The sequence below is a fragment of the Amia ocellicauda genome, chromosome 7 (assembly GCF_036373705.1).
Source record: "Amia ocellicauda isolate fAmiCal2 chromosome 7, fAmiCal2.hap1, whole genome shotgun sequence".
Classification (NCBI taxonomy): domain Eukaryota; kingdom Metazoa; phylum Chordata; class Actinopteri; order Amiiformes; family Amiidae; genus Amia; species Amia ocellicauda.
Genome location: NC_089856.1, coordinates 42758860 through 42779612, shown reverse-complemented (window position 1 = coordinate 42779612; position 20753 = coordinate 42758860). Strand labels below are relative to the sequence as shown.

Genomic DNA, 20753 nt, shown 5'->3' with positions numbered 1-20753 from the left:
CCACACATGCACAGGAAGAAGAAAGGGAACAGAAGTGCCCTCTGTTGGCCGCTCTCGTGACTGATGCCAATGATTGGAAAGAGCTGCTATTGAAAATGAGAAAAACCGCGCCCTCTATTGGCCATTCCAGTGCTGTACTCGACAAAGAAAGACAGGAGGAAAAGTGGCATTTCCAGGGTCTGTGAGACTGCCTGGACAATGCTTTGTGTTGCTTTACACGGTGTGTTAGCAGGGAACATATGTAATGAGGTGCATTTACATGATGCATTTCCCCGCTAAACTCATCAAAGTAATGTTATCAAGTTTAATGTTAGCTAACCGGCAACATGCCATCATATGCAAGAACGTTAACGTGTTAGCTACCTCAGTATTAGTATAATACAAACATTGAAACAAAAAATTACGAGTGTGGTGTCATGAGCCTTTTCAACTGTATAACATTTAATTATAATCAAAAGTAACGTTCACAAGTTTAATGTTAGCTAACCGGCTAGTTACAGGTCATCATATGCATCCCGACTTAAGAAAGTTAACTTCTGTCTTACCAAAGCGAATGCTTTTTAAAAATAAGAATAATACAAAATGAATTTAAAAAAAGGGAGCCATGAAATGTGCATCTTTGTCGTAATTGTATATCGTATTACATTATATATTTTGTCAAGTTACGTACATCACTAGCAACTGACATTCAACTCCACGGAGTGTAAACATGTCATTTGACCTGACACGAGGAAGATCGGGTTCATCTCCCTCCTCCTTACAGAGAAATGAAGAAGGTGATTGTCAGCATAAAAAGTGATTGACAAGCATTCTCTGCAAAGAGATTGGCTGCACACAAAATGATTGACAGTTGCCCCTCCCACATTCCAATGTCTCCGGCTCTGCAGCATTACCCTACTCCCCATCTGGGACGTCCGGGTAACCCCGAAAAAGTCCTTATACTGCAATGCTGTCCTTAGCTCAACGCTCTTTCTTCTTTACAATAGCAGCTCTTTCGAATCACTCGCCCTTCTCCCACTTTTGTTCTGTTTTATGTTCTGGCCTCTATTCAACTCAGCTCAACACTCGACAGATCCGAAATGCCTTTACTGGGCCCTGATCTATGATCATGCGCTGTTAAACAGCTGACATCGCTCACTTCTGCGTTCACTTCCGTAAGCGACTGAGAGCGAGGCCGAAACAAAAACCAGAAGCCTCCGGGCTACGCCGGGAGAACCCTGAGCAGCGCGGCACTGGTGTGCACCGCCACACCGCTCTTCCCACAAGTAACAAGAAGCAGCACGTCCCTTCTCCGTTTTTTCTTCCAGCGCCACATTGTGAAGAAGGAAGGCCGTGCAGGCGGCCATCTCTCTCTTTCCGGAAAGCAGAGCTCTGAGGTTCACACTCGCAGTGCCACACATGCACAGGAAGAAGAAAGGGAACAGAAGTGCCCTCTGTTGGCCGCTCTCGTGACTGATGCCAATGATTGGAAAGAGCTGCTATTGAAAATGAGAAAAACCACGCCCTCTATTGGCCATTCCAGTGCTGTACTCGACAAAGAAAGACAGGAGGAAAAGTGGCATTTCCAGGGTCTGTGAGACTGCCTGGACAATGCTTTGTGTTGCTTTACACGGTGTGTTAGCAGGGAACATATGTAATGAGGTGCATTTACATGATGTATTTCCCCGCTAAACTCATCAAAGTAACGTTATCAAGTTAAATGTTCTGTTTGTTCTGTTTTATGTTCTGGCCTCTATTCAACTCAGCTCAACACTCAACAGACCCGAAATGCCTTTACTGGGCCCTGATCTATGATCATGCGCTGTTAAACAGCTGACATCGCTCACTTCTGCGTTCACTTCCGTAAGCGACTGAGAGCGAGGCCGAAACAAAAACCAGAAGCCTCCGGGCTACGCCGGGAGAACCCTGAGCAGCGCGGCACTGGTGTGCACCGCCACACCGCTCTTCCCACAAGTAACAAGAAGCAGCACGTCCCTTCTCCGTTTTTTCTTCCAGCGCCACATTGTGAAGAAGGCAGGCCGTGCAGGCGGCCATCTCTCTCTTTCCGGAAAGCAGAGCTCTGAGGTTCACACTCGCAGTGCCACACATGCACAGGAAGAAGAAAGGGAACAGAAGTGCCCTCTGTTGGCCGCTCTCGTGACTGATGCCAATGATTGGAAAGAGCTGCTATTGAAAATGAGAAAAACCGCGCCCTCTATTGGCCATTCCAGTGCTGTACTCGACAAAGAAAGACAGGAGGAAAAGTGGCATTTCCAGGGTCTGTGAGACTGCCTGGACAATGCTTTGTGTTGCTTTACACGGTGTGTTAGCAGGGAACATATGTAATGAGGTGCATTTACATGATGCATTCCCCCGAAAAACGCCTGAAAGACAAGGTCAAAAGTAGAGCACCTCCCCGTCGGGGAATCGAACCCCGGTCTCCCGCGTGACAGGCGGGGATACTTACCACTATACTAACGAGGAAGAGGTGCAGGCAGAGGGTGAGGAAGAGGCCTGCTCCCCGCACTTGGCAGCGTATCTGCTCCATGTGCCCTTCTCAGGGCTGGCACTTATGTGGAGGAAGAACAGGTCAGCCATCAAAGCTTTCATTGCACTGAGTCCTTCCCATGGGGTTGCGCTGGCTCAGGCTGTTTACGACAGGGCCGGATTAGGTGCGTCTATCAAACGCACTGCCGTTTCTTTAGGCCACAACACCACCTTTTCAATGGCACACCCTTGATGAATGCAGAGAGAACAGGACTTGCTCGGGGGGACAGCTTTCAGCGCAGTGCCTCGCCACTATGGCCACGTAGGCATTGTTGGTTCACTGGTAGAATTCTCGCCTGCCAGGCCCGGGTTCGTTTCCCGGCCAACACATCCCTTTTCCTACCGTCGGACGATGACATGACATCGACCGCTGAAAAGCCCCCATCTGGGACATCCGGGCAACCCCGAAAAGTCCTTATAAGCCACTGAGAGCGAGGCCGAAACAAAAACCAGAAGCATCTGGGCTACGCCAGGAGAAGGCCAGAGCATCGTGACTTGCAGGTGCTCCATGTGGTCCAGTAACAAGGACTAGCACTTGTCCCACAGCATGTGCTTCTGTTGCTGTCTGGCTTTAATGAAAGCCGTGACAGAAGGTTTAATTTGGAATAGAACATTTGCCTATAACTCAGCTAACACACAACGTTTCCAACGTAAATTACATTGCTACTACGTTGTGTGTTAGCAGGGAACATAAGTAATGAGGTGCATTTACATGATGCATTTCCCCGCTAAACTCATCAAAGTAACGTTATCAAGTTTAATGTTAGCTAACCGGCAACATGCCATCATATGCAAGAACGTTAACGTGTTAGCTACCTCAGTATTAGTATAATACAAACATTGAAACAAAAAATTACGAGTGTGGTGTCATGAGCCTTTTCAACTGTATAACATTTAATTATAATCAAAAGTAACGTTCACAAGTTTAATGTTAGCTAACCGGCTAGTTACAGGTCATCATATGCATCCCGACTTAAGAAAGTTAACTTCTGTCTTACCAAAGCGAATGCTTTTTAAAAATAAGAATAATACAAAATGAATTTAAAAAAAGGGAGCCATGAAATGTGCATCTTTGTCGTAATTGTATATCGTATTACATTATATATTTTGTCAAGTTACGTACATCACTAGCAACTGACATTCAACTCCACGGAGTGTAAACATGTCATTTGACCTGACACGAGGAAGATCGGGTTCATCTCCCTCCTCCTTACAGAGAAATGAAGAAGGTGATTGTCAGCATAAAAAGTGATTGACAAGCATTCTCTGCAAAGAGATTGGCTGCACACAAAATGATTGACAGTTGCCCCTCCCACATTCCAATGTCTCCGGCTCTGCAGCATTACCCTACTCCCCATCTGGGACGTCCGGGTAACCCCGAAAAAGTCCTTATACTGCAATGCTGTCCTTAGCTCAACGCTCTTTCTTCTTTACAATAGCAGCTCTTTCGAATCACTCGCCCTTCTCCCCCTTTTGTTCTGTTTTATGTTCTGGCCTCTATTCAACTCAGCTCAACACTCGACAGATCCGAAATGCCTTTACTGGGCCCTGATCTATGATCATGCGCTGTTAAACAGCTGACATCGCTCACTTCTGCGTTCACTTCCGTAAGCGACTGAGAGCGAGGCCGAAACAAAAACCAGAAGCCTCCGGGCTACGCCGGGAGAACCCTGAGCAGCGCGGCACTGGTGTGCACCGCCACACCGCTCTTCCCACAAGTAACAAGAAGCAGCACGTCCCTTCTCCGTTTTTTCTTCCAGCGCCACATTGTGAAGAAGGCAGGCCGTGCAGGCGGCCATCTCTCTCTTTCCGGAAAGCAGAGCTCTGAGGTTCACACTCGCAGTGCCACACATGCACAGGAAGAAGAAAGGGAACAGAAGTGCCCTCTGTTGGCCGCTCTCGTGACTGATGCCAATGATTGGAAAGAGCTGCTATTGAAAATGAGAAAAACCGCGCCCTCTATTGGCCATTCCAGTGCTGTACTCGACAAAGAAAGACAGGAGGAAAAGTGGCATTTCCAGGGTCTGTGAGACTGCCTGGACAATGCTTTGTGTTGCTGTACACGGTGAATGCGGTCGGCGCTAGAGTGAGTGGAGAACGTGAGAAAAACGCCTGAAAGACAAGGTCAAAAGTAGAGCACCTCCCCGTCGGGGAATCGAACCCCGGTCTCCCGCGTGACAGGCGGGGATACTTACCACTATACTAACGAGGAAGAGGTGCAGGCAGAGGGTGAGGAAGAGGCCTGCTCCCCGCACTTGGCAGCGTATCTGCTCCATGTGCCCTTCTCAGGGCTGGCACTTATGTGGAGGAAGAACAGGTCAGCCATCAAAGCTTTCATTGCACTGAGTCCTTCCCATGGGGTTGCGCTGGCTCAGGCTGTTTACGACAGGGCCGGATTAGGTGCGTCTATCAAACGCACTGCCGTTTCTTTAGGCCACAACACCACCTTTTCAATGGCACACCCTTGATGAATGCAGAGAGAACAGGACTTGCTCGGGGGGACAGCTTTCAGCGCAGTGCCTCGCCACTATGGCCACGTAGGCATTGTTGGTTCACTGGTAGAATTCTCGCCTGCCAGGCCCGGGTTCGTTTCCCGGCCAACACATCCCTTTTCCTACCGTCGGACGTTGACATGACATCGACCGCTGAAAAGCCCCCATCTGGGACATCCGGGCAACCCCGAAAAGTCCTTATAAGCCACTGAGAGCGAGGCCGAAACAAAAACCAGAAGCATCTGGGCTACGCCAGGAGAAGGCCAGAGCATCGTGACTTGCAGGTGCTCCATGTGGTCCAGTAACAAGGACTAGCACTTGTCCCACAGCATGTGCTTCTGTTGCTGTCTGGCTTTAATGAAAGCCGTGACAGAAGGTTTAATTTGGAATAGAACATTTGCCTATAACTCAGCTAACACACAACGTTGCCAACGTAAATTACATTGCTACTACGTTGTGTGTTAGCAGGGAACATAAGTAATGAGGTGCATTTACATGATGCATTTCCCCGCTAAACTCATCAAAGTAACGTTATCAAGTTTAATGTTAGCTAACCGGCAACATGCCATCATATGCAAGAACGTTAACGTGTTAGCTACCTCAGTATTAGTATAATACAAACATTGAAACAAAAAATTACGAGTGTGGTGTCATGAGCCTTTTCAACTGTATAACATTTAATTATAATCAAAAGTAACGTTCACAAGTTTAATGTTAGCTAACCGGCTAGTTACAGGTCATCATATGCATCCCGACTTAAGAAAGTTAACTTCTGTCTTACCAAAGCGAATGCTTTTTAAAAATAAGAATAATACAAAATGAATTTAAAAAAAGGGAGCCATGAAATGTGCATCTTTGTCGTAATTGTATATCGTATTACATTATATATTTTGTCAAGTTACGTACATCACTAGCAACTGACATTCAACTCCACGGAGTGTAAACATGTCATTTGACCTGACACGAGGAAGATCGGGTTCATCTCCCTCCTCCTTACAGAGAAATGAAGAAGGTGATTGTCAGCATAAAAAGTGATTGACAAGCATTCTCTGCAAAGAGATTGGCTGCACACAAAATGATTGACAGTTGCCCCTCCCACATTCCAATGTCTCCGGCTCTGCAGCATTACCCTACTCCCGATCTGGGACGTCCGGGTAACCCCGAAAAAGTCCTTATACTGCAATGCTGTCCTTAGCTCAACGCTCTTTCTTCTTTACAATAGCAGCTCTTTCGAATCACTCGCCCTTCTCCCCCTTTTGTTCTGTTTTATGTTCTGGCCTCTATTCAACTCAGCTCAACACTCGACAGATCCGAAATGCCTTTACTGGGCCCTGATCTATGATCATGCGCTGTTAAACAGCTGACATCGCTCACTTCTGCGTTCACTTCCGTAAGCGACTGAGAGCGAGGCCGAAACAAAAACCAGAAGCCTCCGGGCTACGCCGGGAGAACCCTGAGCAGCGCGGCACTGGTGTGCACCGCCACACCGCTCTTCCCACAAGTAACAAGAAGCAGCACGTCCCTTCTCCGTTTTTTCTTCCAGCGCCACATTGTGAAGAAGGCAGGCCGTGCAGGCGGCCATCTCTCTCTTTCCGGAAAGCAGAGCTCTGAGGTTCACACTCGCAGTGCCACACATGCACAGGAAGAAGAAAGGGAACAGAAGTGCCCTCTGTTGGCCGCTCTCGTGACTGATGCCAATGATTGGAAAGAGCTGCTATTGAAAATGAGAAAAACCACGCCCTCTATTGGCCATTCCAGTGCTGTACTCGACAAAGAAAGACAGGAGGAAAAGTGGCATTTCCAGGGTCTGTGAGACTGCCTGGACAATGCTTTGTGTTGCTGTACACGGTGAATGCGGTCGGCGCTAGAGTGAGTGGAGAACGTGAGAAAAACGCCTGAAAGACAAGGTCAAAAGTAGAGCACCTCCCCGTCGGGGAATCGAACCCCGGTCTCCCGCGTGACAGGCGGGGATACTTACCACTATACTAACGAGGAAGAGGTGCAGGCAGAGGGTGAGGAAGAGGCCTGCTCCCCGCACTTGGCAGCGTATCTGCTCCATGTGCCCTTCTCAGGGCTGGCACTTATGTGGAGGAAGAACAGGTCAGCCATCAAAGCTTTCATTGCACTGAGTCCTTCCCATGGGGTTGCGCTGGCTCAGGCTGTTTACGACAGGGCCGGATTAGGTGCGTCTATCAAACGCACTGCCGTTTCTTTAGGCCACAACACCACCTTTTCAATGGCACACCCTTGATGAATGCAGAGAGAACAGGACTTGCTCGGGGGGACAGCTTTCAGCGCAGTGCCTCGCCACTATGGCCACGTAGGCATTGTTGGTTCACTGGTAGAATTCTCGCCTGCCAGGCCCGGGTTCGTTTCCCGGCCAACACATCCCTTATCCTACCGTCGGACGTTGACATGACATCGACCGCTGAAAAGCCCCCATCTGGGACATCCGGGCAACCCCGAAAAGTCCTTATAAGCCACTGAGAGCGAGGCCGAAACAAAAACCAGAAGCATCTGGGCTACGCCAGGAGAAGGCCAGAGCATCGTGACTTGCAGGTGCTCCATGTGGTCCAGTAACAAGGACTAGCACTTGTCCCACAGCATGTGCTTCTGTTGCTGTCTGGCTTTAATGAAAGCCGTGACAGAAGGTTTAATTTGGAATAGAACATTTGCCTATAACTCAGCTAACACACAACGTTGCCAACGTAAATTACATTGCTACTACGTTGTGTGTTAGCAGGGAACATAAGTAATGAGGTGCATTTACATGATGCATTTCCCTGCTAAACTCATCAAAGTAACGTTATCAAGTTTAATGTTAGCTAACCGGCAACATGCCATCATATGCAAGAACGTTAACGTGTTAGCTACCTCAGTATTAGTATAATACAAACATTGAAACAAAAAATTACGAGTGTGGTGTCATGAGCCTTTTCAACTGTATAACATTTAATTATAATCAAAAGTAACGTTCACAAGTTTAATGTTAGCTAACCGGCTAGTTACAGGTCATCATATGCATCCCGACTTAAGAAAGTTAACTTCTGTCTTACCAAAGCGAATGCTTTTTAAAAATAAGAATAATACAAAATGAATTTAAAAAAAGGGAGCCATGAAATGTGCATCTTTGTCGTAATTGTATATCGTATTACATTATATATTTTGTCAAGTTACGTACATCACTAGCAACTGACATTCAACTCCACGGAGTGTAAACATGTCATTTGACCTGACACGAGGAAGATCGGGTTCATCTCCCTCCTCCTTACAGAGAAATGAAGAAGGTGATTGTCAGCATAAAAAGTGATTGACAAGCATTCTCTGCAAAGAGATTGGCTGCACACAAAATGATTGACAGTTGCCCCTCCCACATTCCAATGTCTCCGGCTCTGCAGCATTACCCTACTCCCCATAACTATAACACAGGAAGCTACATGGGTATAAAATTATGCACCTTCAATGCATTCAACAGGGCTTCGTGGAAACTCAAGCCACCATCAGATGCCTTCTTCACACACTGCATCCTGAAGGAGTGTGTTTGAATGTCTCACACAAGTAATGTTAGTTTATTAAGTTTCTATCGTTCCTATCCCGTTCTGTCGTATCGCGAGATTACCCATAAGAACTACAAATGGTCATGGACTACAAAACACCCCCCGCCAAAAACAAATCCAATAAGCAATAAGCCTCAAACACAAATCTCAGTTGTTTTTTCCTGTGGCAGTAATAGGCCTAGGACTTGTAATTCACCTTGCTAACATCTGTAATATTTGCAGTGTATATATATGTATAATTACGAAAGTGCCCGTTAGATGCGTTGATAAATTGTCCCGCATAGAACCATACAGTGCGTTTTGTTGCTCTTACCGGAGAAAAGACCGTCAGGACCCCCGGCTGTTACGCGCATTTAGGGTTAGTAACTCTGCCCCCACGGGAATTTCAAAACTCGGCGACTATGGGCCTAAGTATATTTAAAAAATGTAAAATGTAAAACTTACCACGCAATGGCGGATGTCAAACTTAAACACGCATACTCTCTCGGGTCACAGCGGAAGAACTGCCGACTGCCAGACCTGTCCTTCCCTCGACAGTTATTAATATCACCGCAGTCACAAACGCACGCAACACTATGAATTCAATATTTTATAATATTTCCGATAATCCTTTGGAGTGACTTAAACATCCGCATGTACATTATAGTTAATTAAATACTCTGTTATTAACTATTACAGTATAATATAAGTAATAACAACATTTATAGATCTCGGTGTCATATTGAGGAAGCACGTCATATAGGCTATTATACAATTAGCCTGTATGACTACAATGTACAATGTACATGGTTAGATTGGTTCATGTTTTGTAGAAACATTATATTTTAAAAACAATGATAATAAAAAATTAAATGTATTTCATGTCTCTCTATCTCTCACACACACACATATACATACAGTAGTTTTTAAATGTATAGAGAATTGTATGGCTATAACATACGTAGATATGCTGTCTAGGGGCTAGACTAATTTAAACTTTGACCTGCCCCTAATTTACAAAGTACAACTCTATACCCTCTCAGCACACGGTTTGATTTATTGTTAAAACGCGAAAGGGAACGACCTCGCCATTTTCAGTCATTGTTTTATTTGATCTAGCCCTACACCATGGACTCAATGATCCGTCTATAATTTTAATGGTAGGTGTATTTTAACAGTGAGAGACAGAATAACAACAACAAAATCCAGAAAACGCATTTCAAAAAAGTTATACATTGATTTGCATGTTAATGAGGGAAATAAGTATTTGACCCCTTCGACTTAGTACTTGGTGGCAAAACCCTTGTTGGCAATCACAGAGGTCAGACGTCCATAATGCAGACCCGCCAGCCATGTTGTTCAAATGGACTGATATCTTTACGCATCAAGAGCCGCGACTATGATGGGTCCTGAATGTGTTCAGTCTTACAAATAGAAAGTATAATTGTCAGTATTGCACCTTGGTTGATTAAAGTTAAAGCTTAAGAAACCGAAAACACGATGGAACGGAAATCTTCATCTGCAATAAAAAAAAACCAGTTTGACGAAGTAGTTGAGAGACACCGAGACTCCCGGTTAAAAGCGCCGCCGCAGCGGGGCTGGCAGGACCTCGTGGCGCAACGGCAGCGCGTCTGACTCCAGATCAGAAGGTTGCGTGTTCAAATCACGTCGGGGTCAGACCTTGTTTTATTTAAGTGTTTTTAACGTGTGAAATTTGTAAAACGATATTTTACGTTATTTAATTATCTTTTGTAGACGTATAATACGTGTTTTAAAGAATGAAGAAATGGTTACAGATTCAGAAGCTATACTACTCATGTAAAAGCTACCGTCCCCGTTAATAGCGGGCTCGTCCGGGATTTGAACCCGGGACCTCTCGCACCCGAAGCGAGAATCATACCCCTAGACCAACGAGCCATACTTTAGGAGGCCAAATACGTCACATGGCCCTCATGGCCCTCATTTATTTCCACCACAATAAATGTTGATGTATGTCTACAAAAACTTATTCACAGAAAAAGACAAAAAAATCAATGTGGAATGAGGAAACTAAAACTGGGCTCGTCCGGGATTTGAACCCGGGACCTCTCGCACCCTAAGCGAGAATCATACCCCTAGACCAACGAGCCTGCGACGTCTCTTCGGAGACATCCACACCTTCTTGCAGCGGTTGTATAAATCTACGTTTATGTATCCATATATTAACATTAAAAGTTATGCTCACACACTCCCATTTGAAGACGCGACAATGCAACGTGCAAGTAGGTCTGGAGTGAAATTGTAACCAGGCGTTGGTGGTATAGTGGTGAGCATAGCTGCCTTCCAAGCAGTTGACCCGGGTTCGATTCCCGGCCAACGCAGTTCCTTTTATGCGCTTCTTGTTTCAGCTTTTTAATTTAAACATGATAGATGATAGGAAGGGCATCGGGATATGCAGGATAATCCATGCCAAAATTAAAAATAAATAAATATAGAGGGAAAAGAATAAATAAATAAATAAATACATGATAAATAAATAAATGTTGAAATACATACAGAAATAAATACAGAAATGTCAATGTATTTATTTATTTCGACATTTAATTATTTATTCATTTATTTCAACATGTATTTCAACATTTATTGATTTATTGATTTCAACGTTTATTGATTGATTGATTGATTGATTCTTTTTCATGTTGGCATGCATCCATACCGTGTACCCTTTTTGAAATACAAACATTCCGTTGCAAAGAGGAGGATGCACATTGCACAGCAGCCATGCAGCGGTCCAGTCGTGGAGTTCAGGAATGGACAGTACCTCATCCCGGTTTTAGATGATTGCGGGCCCTGTTTCTGGGTCCGGAGACGGGGCGGGGGGTGTCGTTGGCCACGCCCCCCGGGATCTTCTCCTCTCGGTGAAAGTGCAGCGCGCCGTGGCGGGGCAGCGGAGAGGCTGTGCGAGTTTGCGGGAGAAGCAGCCAGGAGTCGACGCTGAGATTTGGGAAACCCCTTGGACCACAATGGCAACTGAGGAGCTGGCGCGGAAGCTGCAGCGCAGGTTGACCGTGCAGCAATGCGTGCACCCTGACAGCCAGAGCAGTGCGGCTGCGGGTGATAACTGCGTGAAACCCGCCGGGGGTGACCGGGAGGAGAAAGCGGCAGCAGCCGCCGCCGCCACCGCCAATGCGAGCTCGGAGCTGAGTGCCAAGCTGAGCAGGAGACTGGACATCAACCAGGGCACCGCGCAGCCCAAGCAGACCAAGATCTTCAACCCGTACACCGAGTTTAAGGAGTTCACCAGAAAGCAAATCAAGGACATGGAGAAAATGTTCAAACGGTAAGTGCTTGAAAATCTGGAGTTTTTGTTTTTGTTCCGTCTCCCTCTCTCTGGCAGTCTACTCATCGACTTTTGTTCTAGTTTGCTTTTTCTGATTCCCAATCCCCCCCGGCTCTGACAATGGCATCTTTGTACCAGGCAGCGGCTAGTGCTGAGAAAAGCGCCCTCTTCTACACGCCATCCACGTCCCCCATCTCTGTGATCTCTCCCCTCTCCGGTTTCCTTGGCCTTTATCTGTGTCCCGAGTTGTTTGGTCCAGCTTCAGCTTCAGCACGTATTCCCGTTGTTTTCAACTTTGCACATCTGTCAATGTGTATTTACTTTCAGCTGACCAGCACCAAATCTAGGATTGACTGACAGTGACAACACAGGGATTGGGATAAGAGCCTGCAGAAGCTGAAATGGATCCAGTCCTTGTGCTGGGGGAGTCTTATCTGTTTCCCAACATTTGGACAGTGGTGCTATTGGTTTAATGGTTTGGAGGAAATTGCTAAATGTCTAGGAGCTAGTTACGTCACCCAATATTGTATAGAAACCTGCTCTGATCATTGATCACAAGTCTGCACTGTGCTATCCTTTCCTAAACTGCTGACTGCTATTTTGAGGGGAGCACATACAATCTCTGAAAATGCTTTTGACTGCATTTGTGTGTGTGTGTGTGTGTGTGAGAAAGTACAACTGCAGGTTTGTAATAATGTCTCTTTCTCTGTCTTCCACACACACACACACACAATCACTGCCCCAGATTCCCCGTCCCTCTGGGGTGTGCATGAACGTCTCTAGCTGCCCTGAATGGCTTTATTTTGCTTTGCCCCTCGCCTCGTTCCTTTTTCTTAAAGACGTCCGCTTGTTTTCTCACTTTGTAGGATTGTAAGATTGGTATACATTGTGATGCCATTGTTACAGCAGCCGAAAGATAAAACCGGCACTTCTATTTTCTGTTTTCAATTATTCATCCTTAATAAAAAAAAAATACATCGGGATGGGACAGTTGGCCCTCTGTAGATTGCACTTCTTGTGCCATGGAGTTGGGGGTGGGGCCCCAGTTTCATTATCCTTAAGTCCCTTGTATTCTAGTGCGGTTCGAAAATAGAATCGTTTGACGTCCCGGGAGCAAAGAAAATCTGCTTAAATGCGTCCATGCAGCTAGCCTACTTTGGAACACAGGGATGTGACCAGCTTTGAGTATGCGAAAGTGTCCGGGCACACCACATGGGTTGACCTGATTTCCAGACGACGGCGGGCACCCAGTTCCTGAGCGATCACAAGGAAGGGCGAGTTTAAAAGAAATAGGCCACGGCGCTCAGAACTTTACTGAACTTTTCTGTCTGCATGAGAGTGTGTGATGAGGCTCGGAGCAGCAGCTAGGATCATTAGCATTCTCCGCTGCCCCCTGTTGCGCTGCTGCTGCGGAGGAGGGTAGCCTAGAGGTGGGTGTCTGAGAATGTGCCAGTCAGGCGGAGGGCAAGGCCTTTGCAGATAAGTGCCCATACATGTGCTCTCTCTCTTTCTGAACAAGGCCTTTGTCCCTCTTTAGGTTTTCCAGTCATTTCAAAGCTCGGGCGGGTTTAACTTAAAAAATGGGTCTTGGCAACTTTTTCCAGCATTTCCGTTTGTAACCAAAGGCCCTGTTTGTGTAAAAAGGTGGATTGTAGGTAATAAAAAAAGGTGTCAGAAATGTGCTCTTGGGTCGACAGGATGGGCACAGAGGCCTCCTTTCCCTTCAGGTCTTATTTATGTTCTTCGTCATGTGCAGTGTTAAACAATTTCCCCAGAGCTGTGTCTCCAGTCTCCCAGCTGGTCATGCTCCAGCGTGGCTGTGCTCAGTGTTCGCAGCATGGGGCAGGGCAGTGGTGGCAAGTCCGCCCGCAGTTGTTGTTGTTGCTGCTGTTGTGGGTCAGCAGACAGAGCTGCAGCTGTCGGGCCCAGGTGGAGAACAAAGCAGCCCCAGTGTGTGGTGCTGGGCTGGTCCGGGTGTGTGGAGCACAGAGTGGCTAGCGCCTCCACTGCAGCTGCCAGCTGCTCTGAGGTCACTGCTGCCCCAAACCCTGGCTGCCCTGCCCTACTAGCAACTGTGTGAAAGGAGCTATTAATACCCTGTCTCCCTACACTCCCTCTGGCTTCTCACTAGAGCCTGTCTGGAGCTCCATCGACGCCCTTCAAACTCCCACAACGCAGGTTTTTTTCATCAGGCCATGAATAAAGAGTTTCCTTCATGTTCAGAGTGTGTATTAAATAAGTCTCCCCCCAAAGTACAAAGTAAAGTGTCCCCTGTCCTCATCCCTGTGTCCCCCAAGGAAACCACTAGTTATTAGCGTGTACAAAACAGAGAGAAAATTAATTGGGCAAAGGAGCATCGGAGTGGCAAAAGCTCCAGTGGGTTTGGTATGTTGCAGTGCCAGAATGTGTTGACAGCCGTTCAGTGTGTATGTAATGTTTGGCAGGGGCCTGGCTATAATATCTCACGCCTCCTGCCCGACCTGTCAGCACCGGCACAACTTTCGCCACGTTCTCCCTCAGCCCATGGGCTCAGAACCTGAAAGACGGGAAAGAAGGAAAAGTTGTGCATTTCCCTTCATGCGTGTAACTTATTATTCCACCTCCACCAGGGTACACAAGTATGGCAAATTTAATAATAATGAAATTGCTAAATATATGTCTGTTGTTGATGTTAAGTTGGGTATGTTATTGATGCTATCTCAGTCTGATTGCTTTGTGACTGGAAATAGAAACCCAGCGAATGTTAATCTGACCCTTCCCAGCCTTGTCCGTGCCGTTGAAACAATGTGCGCTGATGTATTTAACCTCCTCTCTCTGGGCGGTGTATCGTGGTGCGGTGCTGAAGGCTGCCAGGCATTGGCAGCAAGGTTATTGTTAATGAAAGCCCAAGGGACCAGACTTGACTTCGAATTGTTTCAGCCAGGCTTGGCCCTAGTTCAGAGCCTTTAGTATACTGGAATGCCAAGTTAAAAAACAAATGCCATTGGATTAACGAGATGTATTTACGGAGTTCCCCAAAAAGTCTAGGGACAGTTTGGAGCAGCACCGTGATTACTACTCACACCCGCTCCTGGAGGTCCATAGACTACAAGTTTCACAAGGAATTTAGCATCTTCAGCTTCTCTCAAACTCAGCTGCTAGAAAACCACAGTGTGTCCCGATTTTCCTTTCCAACTGGAACTCTCTGCTCATTAAGAACTCAAGTTTTTTAATTGATTGAGTGTTGTTTTAAGGTTAATTACAGCTGATAACTTAAAAGATTGGTTTCATTCATGGTGGAACTACATCTGTCATTGCAGCCTAGAGAAATGTGTTAAATGCATCCACTTAATCTGCTAATCAGACCCCAAACAAAAGCCAGTGGAGACGGCGGCTCCTCCAGGCCTTGAATGCGAGACCCCTGATTTACACTCATTAAGTCGATTGTTCCGTGTGTTGCTGGATTTTAGAACGGCAGCCCGATTATTCCACTCAATGATCCACAAAATCCATTCCCACGGCTGTGTCTGCAGGTATGATGCTGGGAAGGATGGCTTCATTGACCTGATGGAGCTGAAACTCATGATGGAGAAGCTGGGAGCTCCGCAGACTCACCTGGGCCTGAAGAACATGATCAAGGAGGTGGACGAGGACTTTGATGGCAAACTGAGCTTCAGAGAGGTGACCTGTGGGGAGGGGGGAAGATACAGTTCATCCACTGTCTGTTCCTGACCTAACTGAGCCCAGCTAGAATGAAGTGTGGTCCTCTTTGGACTCAAGACTCAAGTCTTTCCCACTTCTTAGCAACTTGGGTTCTGACTTTCTGGAACTGATCTAGGTAGGGCAAGAAAAAATACTTGATGTACTCCCATACAGGATTAGTGGAACATAAAAAAGAATCATACCTTGTATAAATATCAAAGCCCTGGATGAGTGAGTTTGTGTCTGAGTGCTGTGGCATGCAGGGGGCCCATTTGGTAGAATACCCCAACGGCTTGTCGACATACCCAGGATTGCAGACCCTTTTATCACATTTGGACAATTGCCCATTGCTCAGCTCCACGATAAGACTGAAACAATTCCTGCCCCGTGCGGAGAGTTCAGTAGCGCTTGATTGGGGTCACAGATGCCTGCCCTGCCACCAGTGGGTGTGCCTCGGCTGTGCCCTGCGTTTCTGCACTGTGACGCTGGGAGAGGACGCCAGCCGTGCGGGCAGAGAGAGGGACAGTTGGCGCCTAACTTTCACACAAAAGACTTATCAGTGTGTCTCTCTCTCTCTCTCTCTCTCTCTCTCGCTCTCTCACAGGAGAGATGGTTACAAACTAACCCTGAGCCTTGACCCTGGTCGTGGATAACAATCGTAATATAGAACATGTTAAAAGGAGTATACAGTATATAGCTCCTTTAAGAGCAATCACCTCAGAGTACCTTGCAAGACAGGAAATCAAACCAAACCAACAAGGTATTCATCGGCCTCAGACAGACTGCTACAATTCCACAAAAGCTGACTAAATGAACACTGATCTCAGATTCAATTTATTTTAGAATCAATCATGCACTGAGGCAGGTGAGACTTTTGGATTATTGTGATATTGAGCGAACTGAACATCCCCCCATCAATCCTGAAGGCCAGAGGAGGCTGTCCAGGACCGGGGGGGGGGCTGTTCTGATGTGTGCCGGTCTGTTTTCCCGCAGTTCTTGCTGATCTTCCAGAAGGCGGCGGCCGGTGAGCTGCAGGAGGAGAGCGGCCTCTTGGCCCTGGCCAGGCTCTCCGAGATTGACGTGTCCACGGAGGGCGTGCTGGGAGCAAGGGACTTCTTTGAGGCCAAGGTACCGAATTTCTTGAATCCCCCCCCACCTTTGTGAAAATAGTCACACTATGCCTCTGCTTCACCACCCAGATCAAACTTCTCAACCGTGTGTGGAAGCTGACGGATGAGGGTGTAAGATCAACTGCTAACCAAACAAGTTTTCATTTGGGAATATGTAGACCATTGAAATAGGGCTGCCCAGTTTCTGAACTTTCCATGCACTGTTTAAAATGCTCTGTTTGCTATAGGAGTGTGGACTTCTGTAGGCGATGGTGCCCTCTAGTGGCAATTTAAACAGTTTGTTTTGAAGCCTTTTTTTTTTTTAATGCACTAGACGAGATCATTTCAGTTGTTTAATTTGAGGTGTTTAATAACCGTAAGGATTGTTTTTATTCTTGCACCTTGTTTGAGATTGATTGTGTTCATAAGTTTTATAAACTGCACATGTAGTTAGCTGGAAAATCTTTCCATTTTTTATGATTGACAGCCTTCTGACATTGAACTCCCCCAACTTCAATGGGCCAATGTTTGTCAGAGTAAACTTGGAGTATTTAAATACGCTCCCATGTAGTTTCGTGGACAGTGTCTTTTTGAGCTGGACTGAGCTGTTCCGTGCTATAATGAGATGTTCTACGCTGTACTGTACTCTACTGTGCTCTACTACACTGTACTGTTTGGTACTGTGCTGAGCTGGATTTTCCTGTTCCCCGTACAGGTGCAGGCTCTGGCAGTGGGAAGCAAGTTTGAGGCCGAGATCAGGGAGGAGAAGGAGGAGAAGAAGCGGCAGGAGCAGGAGAGGAAGAGACGCCGCGCTGCCTTTAAAGAGCTGCAGTCAGCCTTCAATTCCTGAGCCCCTCGCTGTGGCCCACCGCATATCCAACTTTCAAACTCCAGACACCACCAACATGATGCAGCCCCGGGGGGGCGGGGAGGGGAGGGCTGGGGTCTCAGTCTCTGTGGAAGAGGTCCACCTTAGAAATATCTCACCTAGGTTGTGGTGGCATCCTGGAAGCTTGGGATGAGATCCAGATAAGAGCTTCTAATGTGCCGCTAACGTTGTGTATTGTAAGTATTCTACATCTTGTCCCCTTTGAGGAATTGAGGAGTGCCATGACAATTTAGTAGAACAAACAAACAAACCAAATTTTAACAAACCACACTTTGGAGCATCGGGTCTCCTGCTTGCAGCCCATTTTAAATGCTTTTTTTCAGCTCACTCTTAACAGCTACAGTTACAAATGATCAAATGAACTATATATTTAAAAAAACAAATGTCCATTCCATACAAGGCAGGATTATAATTATTAACATTGGCTAATGTTTGCCCAGATCAATAGACATTTACAGAAAATAAGCACATAGTTTCACTTTAAGATTGCCAGTCGATAGTTAATTTAAGCGATTTTATTTTGTACAATAATAGGTAACCATTTATTGAGAGACCAGTTGTCTTGTAGTGAGGAAATTGGATTTGATGTCTAATGGATCATGTTGTCGACCAACAGCAGAAGTCAATATTTAAGTCACATGGCATCTCTTTGACAAGGAACTGCACTGGCTGACTGTGGGTTACATTCGAAAACATACATTATTCTGGCCAAAATAATGCCTTTTTGGCTTAATCTACCAAAAAATGACCCACACTCACCGAAATCAACAGGTCATGGTGGTGTAAAGCCTCCAAAATAATTAAAAAATATGTTAATGAAATGTAAAACGTCATTAGAGAAACATACAGAAGCCTCCCTGTTCAATATTTGCACTGCTCTGTCTTTAAATGTTTTCCTTTCTGTGTTTGTGAGTGTTTTTTATGAATTTCAAAGGTGCAGCAACTATGTGATCGGAGGCATGGAGCCACTTAAAGAAATAGTATTAAAACTAAAATATCCTGCTGTCTTTTAAGATTTTATTGTGTTAGGTGTAATATTTATTGTATTTAATATTTGAATTAATTATACCCAATGTTAAACTAATTAGCAACTTACGGTAGTTCTTTTTTAAAATATTTGTGTATTAAAGTGAAAAGAATAAAATCAATAATTGTATTTTTCTTAAATAAATAGTAAATTAATTCTAATTGTCTTTTGTGTTGTTTGTTTGTTTATTACTGGGGCCTACTATGACTTGCGAATCCTGCAGTTGTTTTTATGAAGAAATGTAAGTTTAGTGTGTCTAAAGCCATCAAATCTGCCTAACAAAGAATGCTAGGTGTATGGTGTATATGTCTTTGGATGTGTTTGTTTGTTAGCTTTTAATGAATGCTGGATTCATTTAGGGGTTTACTCTACAGTGCCTTTAAATCACTGGCATATAAGCTGTGGAACGAGCCTTTTCGAAGGAGTTTTTCTTTAGATTGTGATTGATTAGCTTCCACTGTGGCTGTGGCTGTGTTTTTAATGGATGATATCTGGTGGGGGGAAAAAAATAAAGCCTTAGCAAAAGACAAACTGAGTATGACTGAGTACCATTGGGGATGGAAGCGTGGACATGCTTGAATTATTTTGCATGTAGGATATTGCTGCTTTAGAGGCAGTTCAGAGGAGAGCAACCAGACGTATTCCAGGTCTGAAGGGAAAGTCCTACTGAGAGACTGAGGAACTGAACCTTTTCACCCTGGAACAGAGGAGACTACGTGGGGACTTGATCCAAGTCTTCAAAATCATGAAAGGCATCAACCACATCAAACCAGAGGAGCTTTTCCAGATCAGCAGGGACACACGCACCCGGGGACACAAATGGAAATTGGGCTTCAAGGCATTCAAAACGGAAAACGGGAGACACTTCTTCACACAGAGAGTCGTCACAATCTGGAACAAACTCCCCAGCGATGTGGTTGAAGCTGAAAGTTTGGGAACATTTACAAATAGTCTGGATAGGATCCTTGGATCACTTAGATATTATTGAACACCAAACGAGCACGATGGGTCGAATGGCCCCCTCTCGTTTGTAAACTTTCTTATGTTCTTATGTAGTGCTTCCCATTTTCCAAATGCCAGTTTTGTCCACCTCACCACCCTGTCTCCTGATGTTCTAAGCATACAATAAAGGGGCATTACTATTACTGATGTGATCTGCAAGTCAGGAGCATTCTGACAGTCCAATGCATAACATGACATAACGTCCTACTAAAACGTATTTGTATACTTGTTATTATTAATTTTTCTGTTTTCTCACATTGGGATGATCTCAGTAAGTGTGCAGAATTACTGCCTAGACACTGATTCAAATGGAAAGTGAAGTGAAACCTGTTTCAGGGAAGACAAACCTCTATTTTAGTCAAATAATTATTGTATTGGAATTATCTGCATGCTAAATGTATGTTTCTTATTTATGTCTCCTAAGCATTACTTACTGTTGGAAACAAACACACACAAAATAAACCAAGTTATTTGATTTGGGTGTTGTAGAACAAATTAAATAGTTGAACTGAAGATAAAGTCAGACAAACAACCATTCAGCATCATGATCAAAATGTACAACATTGATGATTCAGTGTGATACACATCTCCCTGAAAGACCCCTAAAGATCTGCTCGGCAGCTATTTTTAGCTCCTTTGCCCATATCATTGATTCAACTGAGGAAGAAGGGTAAAATCTGCTGGACAGATGGCTCTGTTTTTACAACACTTGCAGAGAGAAGAAAACAACAACTGGATTGTCTGTTTGGCACACAGTTTCACGTCTTCATTTCTTACTTTGGATGACACATTTATACAAAGGGACTACTTAGCAAGTAATATGAAAAATATGAAAAATATAGAACGTACTAGAATGTTACACATGAATAGCACAATACTTGTATGAGTGATCAAGCAAAGATATAGGATAGTGGATAATATGCGCTTGGCACTGCAGATGAGGTGACAAAATACAATACAATATGCATATAGAGCTGGGATGCTGGGGGGGAAAGGACTTCAATGAAAGGTGCTTGTCAGCTGATCTGTAAGTAGTGCAGTGCTGGTGATATCACTTTATATGATGCAAGGCAGAGGTGAAGACTGTAGTATTGGTTCAGTCTGAATGAACGGGCACCAAAAGGTGGTCTGAGATGGTGCAGTTCTTGTGTCCACAGGTAACTGGTTCCACA

The 20753-nt window shown here is 45.3% G+C and overlaps 1 protein-coding gene and 7 non-coding genes across 8 annotated transcripts; 3 read left to right on the top strand and 5 right to left on the bottom strand.

The window, feature by feature from the left end:
• Positions 1-2391: 2391 nt before the first annotated feature.
• trnad-guc (transfer RNA aspartic acid (anticodon GUC)) lies at positions 2392-2463 on the bottom strand. The gene has a single exon. It is a non-coding gene; the product is annotated as a tRNA-Asp (tRNA).
• Positions 2464-4666: 2203 nt separating this feature from the next.
• trnad-guc (transfer RNA aspartic acid (anticodon GUC)) lies at positions 4667-4738 on the bottom strand. Its single transcript has one exon. It is a non-coding gene; the product is annotated as a tRNA-Asp (tRNA).
• A 2203-nt stretch (positions 4739-6941) lies between these two features.
• On the bottom strand, positions 6942-7013 carry trnad-guc (transfer RNA aspartic acid (anticodon GUC)). The gene has a single exon. It is a non-coding gene; the product is annotated as a tRNA-Asp (tRNA).
• Positions 7014-10159: 3146 nt separating this feature from the next.
• Positions 10160-10231, top strand: trnaw-cca (transfer RNA tryptophan (anticodon CCA)). Its single transcript has one exon. It is a non-coding gene; the product is annotated as a tRNA-Trp (tRNA).
• Positions 10232-10399: 168 nt separating this feature from the next.
• trnap-cgg (transfer RNA proline (anticodon CGG)) lies at positions 10400-10471 on the bottom strand. Its single transcript has one exon. It is a non-coding gene; the product is annotated as a tRNA-Pro (tRNA).
• Positions 10472-10611: 140 nt separating this feature from the next.
• Positions 10612-10683, bottom strand: trnap-agg (transfer RNA proline (anticodon AGG)). Its single transcript has one exon. It is a non-coding gene; the product is annotated as a tRNA-Pro (tRNA).
• Positions 10684-10842: 159 nt separating this feature from the next.
• trnag-ucc (transfer RNA glycine (anticodon UCC)) lies at positions 10843-10914 on the top strand. Its single transcript has one exon. It is a non-coding gene; the product is annotated as a tRNA-Gly (tRNA).
• A 396-nt stretch (positions 10915-11310) lies between these two features.
• LOC136753551 (EF-hand domain-containing protein D1) lies at positions 11311-18740 on the top strand. Its single transcript, XM_066709771.1, has 4 exons — positions 11311-11873; positions 15386-15533; positions 16548-16682; positions 17379-18740. The coding sequence occupies exons 1-4, from the start codon at positions 11371-11373 to the stop codon at positions 17511-17513; spliced, it is 921 nt and encodes a 306-aa protein (XP_066565868.1). The 5' UTR covers positions 11311-11370; the 3' UTR covers positions 17514-18740.
• The last annotated feature ends 2013 nt before the right edge of the window (positions 18741-20753 follow it).